The sequence below is a fragment of the Bactrocera latifrons genome, unplaced genomic scaffold (genome assembly GCF_001853355.1).
Source record: "Bactrocera latifrons isolate USDA-ARS-PBARC rearing strain unplaced genomic scaffold, ASM185335v1 scaffold_2, whole genome shotgun sequence".
Classification (NCBI taxonomy): domain Eukaryota; kingdom Metazoa; phylum Arthropoda; class Insecta; order Diptera; family Tephritidae; genus Bactrocera; species Bactrocera latifrons.
The window spans coordinates 194,709-202,202 of record NW_017535518.1 but is presented as its reverse complement, the minus strand read 5'-3'; the positions used below and the strand labels follow the sequence as shown (position 1 = coordinate 202,202).

Here is a 7,494-nt window from a genome sequence, read left to right as displayed (position 1 = left end):
AAAAATCAACCAAGTTGGCTGGAATTTGATTAATGTCCATAATCGCGTCGAAAATATACATATTTTTGCTTATTTTCTTTTGTTTAGCTAATCCATTATTTTATTATAATTATTTGTTTTTAAATTTCCCTAAGCGCAGCAGCTATGTATACATACAAGCCTGTCTATGCAAGTAAGTTTATTGCTGTTTAAAGTGACAGCATGCAATGAGCCTAACGGTCATGCGCAAGAACCTTTAAATTGTAAGCTGTAGTTGTACTCTTTTTCAATTTTTTCAAATAGTTGGAATACTAATTTTTTAAATTTTTTTTAACTTTTTTGTTTTAACTCTATCATTGTTTTTTTTTTTTTGGAATTTGGGTTTTTATTTTTGAATTTACCATTTTTTAACTAATTTAATTTTTTAAGTGCTTGCCAAAAATTTGCTAATTAATAACAACGCGATATTTGCTTTTGTGTACACATTTGTAAGGTATGTAGTTTCGTCAGATATTTTTGACATTTTAGAATTTTTTTCAATTGTATAATTTTAAGTCAGCGTACAGTGGCAACTTTGAAAATTTTTTGCAATTTTAAGTGAATTTTGTGACAAATTTTTAATATAATCCTGATGAGTGGCTAAAATATTTTTCAAAACTAAGTTAAAAAAATATATTTTTACGAAAGTTGAATTTCAAAATTTTATAAATTTGAAAAGTAAAATTATTTCTTTTTAACTCAACACTCTCGAAACCCATCGCCATAAACACAATTAATACTAACAAAMTTATTTAATTTCCATATAAAATATTTAGACACCGGTCTTAGTCCAAAAAATTAAGGTTATGTAACTCTTATTCATAACTGATATGCAGTTAGAAGCTTTCTAATTGTCTGCCAAGCTTTTGAACTCTACTAAATTAATTTTTTTTTCTTTTCTTTTCATATAAATATTCCGAAAGAGGGCTTAGTAAAAAAAAGTTGAGGTTATATTTTTTTGCACCACAGAAATGCATTCAGAGATTTCTCATTGCCTGCCGAGCTGTCGCAGTATAGCAGAAATGTTATAGATTTTTATATTTAATGACATTTGACTGCAGAACTTCGCAGTATCTGGCTGACACAGCAGAACCCGCGTCTTTATAGTCATTATCGTCTCGAATATGATCACTGTAATGCTAACAGCAGCCTAACATACTTATAAACTGCACTTAATTGCATTTATTCAAAGGCAGGCAACACTTCTCTGAGTAAAATTAGTCTGCTGAGCTAACAGCCCTTGGTTGGATAAAGTCCGAGTCATTCCGGTGCGTAGAACCGGCTGTTGTGGGAATGATAAATATTTCGATCTTACTTCAGAAAAGTTGTGAGCTATTGTTGTTGTTACGATGGCACAAAATAGTTTCTAAATAGATTTAGAGAATACTAAGAGATGAATAGAGAATACTGAGAGTCTCTCCTTGGAAAAATATTAATCGATTCGGGCTACGTGTCTCTTCGGGTTACATGGCGCTGAACGGAAAAGTTCTTAGCTTCTTTTCGTCCAAATCGTAAACTGTTTGATGGCAGTCGCTCTGGAACTTTGGAAATATACATATTATAGATGTAGAATTGACTTAAAATTTTCAGTGGATCGTTTACATAACTGTGAATCCCGGAGGCATGAAATGAAATATTTTTTGTTAAAGTCAGATGACATCTGGGAGGCAATAAAGAGCCGACTAAGTACTTTTCCGGACTCAAAACAACTTTAAACAAAGCTCATATGGGTTTGTTACAAAATTCATTAAAAAAAAGCTTAAAATTAAATCATAAAAAACTTGTTAAGAAAATTGAGTCTCGAAGTTTAAACGTGTGTATATTGTTTCTCAAAAGCTCATTTCAAGTTCTGCAGTGAAAATTTTCAAAAGCTTTTAAAATGTATGCCTCCAAGTGTTTAAATCAGGCTTGAAAGCTTTCGATTTTTTTTTTTTTTTTTTTTTGTAAGAAAGCTGTTTTTAATTTAAAATTTCTAAATATTGGTGATATTGTTGTTTTACAAAAGCTTATTTAAAGCTCTGAAGTCGTTTCACGTTACTTTTACTATTTTTAGTGGTCAAAGTCATAATTTCCAAAAGCTTTTGAAATTTATGTCGCCAAATGTTCAAATTAGGCTTAAAAGCTTYCGATTTTTTTGAAATAAAATGCAAAATCATTTTCAAATATGCTTTGCGGCTACTATTTATTACGCCTGCCTATCATATGCACTTTACGTAAATGTTTCTGACCTCTTTCCTTGCCCATATCATAATCAATGAGTTTACTATTTTTTAAAACAAGCCAATACAAATTACTCACACTTATGATCGTTGCCGAAAGTTTAGTTTTGTCTAATGTGCTCGTTTGCTGACTTAGAAATGCAGCCGATTTGCGAGTTTTGAGGTTATGTTGTATGTGTGTATGCAAGTTACTTGCAAAATTTCTAAAACCGGACGCGCCTGGCTCTTATTTTTGAGCGCCAAGGCTTCCTTAATACCGTTACACRCTTGAAATTTATACTTTTACACATTGTTGTTGTTTGTATTTGCTAACTTTGCTTTTTAGCTTAGTGATAATGGCTTGAGTTGGGTGATGTTTTTGTTGGAGTTGGCTGATGGATTAATGATTTCTAGGATTTACATGTTGTTAGTGGATATACGTATGAAATTTGTTATGCTTGTATGTGGTTAGTAGACGTGTTGTATGTATGTATGTTTTATGCTTAATTTTTGCCTTTTTGTTGTTGGTTAGTTTGCTAGTACTTCGGCTGACAACTTGCTTGCGCATACACTTGCTGTTTGTTTTGCTGGTTTTGCTGGCTTACATTTTCGTTACAGTTACAATTTTTCTTTAGCTTTAGCACTTTTATATATTATGTATGTATGTATTTATTTATGCTATAAATAATTTTATATTTATTATTAGTTTTGCATTTTATTTTCAATTATTTATTATATATATGTATGTGTATGTATATATACGGTTTCCGCAGTTTGTAGCAGTAGTTGTTGTTGTTGTAGTTAGTGCTGTTGTTGCTATTACTGCTTTTGTTGGTTGGGTTATGAAATTCCTCTGTTGCACTTCGCTTCCACGGCGGCATGCCACACTGCTTTGCTTGTGCATGTGCGGGCATGTCTGCATGTACATATAGTATACGCATGTTGTTGTTGTAGTAGTTAGTGTATAGTTTGTAGTCTTCTTGCTTCCGACTTACGAGTCTTACAATTTACGCTACTATCTTGGATTCTTCATGACGACCTGCTTGAAGGCGCCGGTCGGCACGCGCGCTTTCACCTCGTGGCTGCCCAACGAGGCGGTGCCGTCGCGTGCTATATACAGCTGCAGGCCGGATGCTAAGCGGGAAGAGTGGAAAAAATATATTTACTTGTCTTTTAATAGAATATAACGGCATTGCTACTCACTCTCCGCCGATTCGGCTAACTGATCCAATTTGGTATCCTTCAGTATTTCATCGATTAGCGAATTGGGATTGACGCGCGTCTCCTCGACGCGATCCGACACGCGTGGCCCATCATCCAGCGGTCCCTTCTTGCGCTTCTCCGCCGCATTCTTCATGCGATCCAGAGATCCTGTTTCACTTATGACTAACGAACCGGAACTGGGGTTCCTGAAGCAAATGTGACGCAGGCGTAGTGGTGTGGTAGGTTGTATGCATCCATAGGTTTTGTTGTTACATTATTGTAATAAAGTGCGAAAATTGTTTAATTCCACATCGAAACGCATTTTTGTTGTTTTCAGTTTTATTTGTTGTTGGAAAAGAGCATAAAAATAAAAAGGGATTAAATTAGCTTACAATTAAATGCATTTTTTTGTTGTAAATATTGGCACTAACATCTAGGTATGTATGTAAGAATGTTTTACTAACAAAAAATGAGACAAGGAAACATATACATATAACGGTACAACTCGCATAGAGTCTTTTCTGCTACTACTTGGCTATGCAAACAGCTAAAAAATTTGTGTGAGTGCTTGTTGTTGCGTATTTGTTGTATTTTTTGGACAAGAGTAAACGTTCTTCGATAAAAAAAGTTGATGCATTAGACATAAATTTCGATCACGTGACGCAAAAATGTTCAAAAAATTATGTTTGAGACGAAAAGTGAGTGATGTGGCATTAGATAAGACGAAAGTGTTGTTGCATTGCTAGCTAGTGAGTGGTGAATAGTAGTTATTACGGTTTAAGGTGTTGAAATAACATATGGGTGGTGAATTGTGGGTAGTATGTTGAAATAAAATGTTGTTCTAGCAAAAAAAAAATGTTTTTTTTTCATAAATAGAATGCAGGACAGCACATTATTTTATATCTTACTTACAAAAATACTTATTTATTACATGCAGACATATAAGAAATATGTTATTGATTACTACTTTGACGTTAGATTTGAGAAACAATTGTTAGAGTTGCAATAAAAAAATATTTTGAGATAAGAATTGAAATTAAATATTATTCTGAGGTTATAACTAAAAATAAAAAATGTTTTGAGGTTAAATTTGAAATAAAAAAAATATTTTGAGGTTAAAATTTAAAAGAAAAAATCTTTTGAGGTTAGGTTTAATTATAAATAAATCACAAATCATGTGTATGCGTAAAAATTTCTACATTTTTACAACAAAACAAAGTAGTAGGAAAGATAAGTAGTGCATTTAAAACTAAAGCATGCGTTATTAGTTCGAGGTTAGGTTAGAGTAAATATTTTTTCCTAAGAAATTCTTGCTGAGTGAGTCGCAATTGTTAAATGATGTAGTAAAATATACGCTAAATTTTTTGAAATTGTCAAAAGCAAATGTAAAAATTACGCCAAAATTCCTAAACATTTCAAATAAGTTCTTTAATCAGCGCAAAATATTAAGCTCAGTAGTTTTCCATAAAGAGAGAGAGAGAGAGATAAAAAGAGAAAGGTCGAGATTCAAAAAAATTTCATTTAAATCAAACCTTTCATTAATTATATAATTCAACAAGGTCAAGCGAACCAGAAAAAAGAAAAACCACAACTTCAGTTGCTATAAATTAAAGCAAAAAACTCTTCATCTTGATTTTGATAGGCTAGTTTCTATGACAGCTATACGTTATAGCGATGTGTTGTCAGCGATTCCGACAAAAGAGCAGCTTCTTGGGAAGGAAAGGACATGTGCAAAATTTCAGAACGATATCTCAAGAATTGAGGGACTAAATCACGTATATAAAGAGCGACGGAAGAACATATGACTGAATATATACTTATCAGGGATCTGGTTGGTACAAAAGTCATGACAAAATCGAATCAGACTAAATAAGCGGTTAACGGTTTATGCAGACTTAAGTCCAATTCTAATGTTATGTGGATAATSCAAGTTGAAATGATTTCGGTTATTCTCGGTAACCTAAGAGAAGATAAAATTTTCAGAAATATTCCTGGTAACCTAAGAGAATAACCGAAATCATTTGGAATCCATGGTGAAATAGCTTTTCCTGAGAGTTAAGCTTAGATCGCTGAAAAAACTGTTGACTGGATAATTTTCTGAACGCAGAGTTCACCTAAAATTATATCCGATTGGAAGACGGAAGGATTTTCTTTAATAAAAATTACAATGTATTACCAAAATTAGACTTCAATGAAGAAATGTAAAATACAGCACACATGCTGATAAGTGCCAAAATGTTGAAAAATCATGAAGCATGCGACCAAATTTCGACAAAACAAATCTAAAACAATAATATACGCATATAGTTTTCAGAAATAAGTACCCGTGAGCATAACATAGAGTTAAATGCGTGCAAAATTCAAAAAAAAAAAAAAAAACGCAAAATCGTTCGAGCGAAAAAGCGCACATTCAAATACATAGCCGAGCAATTCCGACACTACTTTCGAAAACAAGTCAAAATTAATTTTTACTGAAACGAAAACTTTGTAGCGTTCGAGGACATTGAAAACAGAGACTAAATTATGCATTTGAAGACTGCCTCGCAAGAAGGCTGTCAAAAATCTAGTAAACAAGTCACCCAGCGCGAACGCACATTGTAATGCTGGGCCGACGTATGATTTGTGTGGTCGCGAGCGGTGACAGAGTCGCGCCCGATGCGCACAGACCGGCGTTATTGTTGGCGGCCACCTGTGCCGCCGCCGCTTCGGCCGCCGCCATTGTAGCGGTGGTGAGCAGCAGTGATGCGGCCGACGGATTCGAACGTATGCTGCAAGCATCGGTAGGACTGGCCGCCAAAGAGCTCAGCGCGTCGGTGGTCGCCGAAGTGGAGGTGAGCGCGCCGCCGCTCGCCAAGCGTGGACTATTCGCRCCGCTGCTGCCACAGCCACCGACAGCGCCGCCGCCACCTACACCACTGCCAAAACCGTTATTGCTTGGTGAGCCAATCAACTGCTGGTTGGCGTTGTTGGTGTTGGGTGTGCTCACGCCGCCGCTATCGCTGAAGCCAATGCCATCGACGGTGTCRCTGCTRCTGCCGATGCCCGCCTGWGCRCCACCGGCACATTGGAAGGTGATGACGGCGCCGCTGCTGCTGCTGCCGCTGGACGAGGATGCCGAATGCGTGGAGTGAATGCTGCCTAGTGTGCCACTGGGTGAGGAGCTGGTGTTGGCRGCCGACGCCGCAGCGGCGGAGGGCGATGTGTTGGCGCCCAATGCGATGGATGAGATCTGGCGATTGCTGCCGTCGAGTAGGCGACGCGGTACGCCGCTAAAATTGCGACCGGTGCTGTTACGTTTGCGAAGCACGTGATTTACGGTTTTTAGCGTTATATATTTAACGATATTGTTTTTTTTTTTTGTTTTGTTTTCGTCAAGGGCGAAGCGGAAAGCAAAATAACGACGGAAAAACAGTAGAAAAGACACACATATGTATATWTATAATAATTCATATGTATAGAAATGTATATATATATTATATATATGTATGTTTGTTGTATAGACATTGATAAGCATGGCAACGTAATGGAGGTTTCAACACAATAAGAAGCTAAAATTTAAATTTTAAATAATTTTTGCCATCAAATTTTTTTTAAAGAAAAATAAATTTACAAATATATATAGCTACTATGTACATATGTATGTGTTTATGTATTGCGATGTGTCTAGCTATTTGCCTCAAAGTATGCGTGTGTGTGTAAGGTGCGTGTAGGACGTCGATTCACTCAAGAAAAAATTCGAAAAAACACAAGAAAATATAAAAAAAAAATTAAGCAATAAAAGTAAAAAAAAAATACAAGAAAAAGCAGACARCAACACATAACGAAAAAAATTTTCAAAGTATAAAACTGAGTAACGGACAAATAAATAATTGCTCAGAGCAGACACCAGACGTTGCAGCCTTAAAGTAGGCTATCTTCATTTCTTCGAGATCTCGAGGACATTACAGAACTTAGAAGGCGAAATATTATTCAGCAATATTGCTTAAAATATACGAAAGAAATAGTAAATGCCCTACGTAAAAAATTTTCAACAATAAACAAAAATTAATTAAAATTAAAAAATTAATTTAAAAAA

At 35.2% G+C, this 7,494-nt stretch overlaps 1 protein-coding gene across 9 annotated transcripts in view; it reads right to left on the bottom strand.

Moving 5' to 3' along the window:
• Positions 1-1,940: 1,940 nt before the first annotated feature.
• Positions 1,941-7,494, bottom strand: part of LOC108967875 (protein FAM102B) — a 191,359-nt gene continuing 185,805 nt past the window's right edge. For 5 of the 9 annotated variants that reach the window (XM_018931518.1, XM_018931523.1, XM_018931520.1 and 2 more), the window contains 2 exons: positions 3,420-3,625; positions 3,232-3,350 (listed from right to left, as the gene is read on the bottom strand). In XM_018931518.1, the coding sequence (XP_018787063.1) occupies positions 3,232-3,350; positions 3,420-3,625 (325 nt within the window). Of the gene's footprint in view, positions 3,351-3,419; positions 3,626-7,494 lie in introns of all 9 variants that reach the window. The other 4 variants (XM_018931522.1, XM_018931526.1, XM_018931527.1 and 1 more) reach the window with 2 other exon arrangements.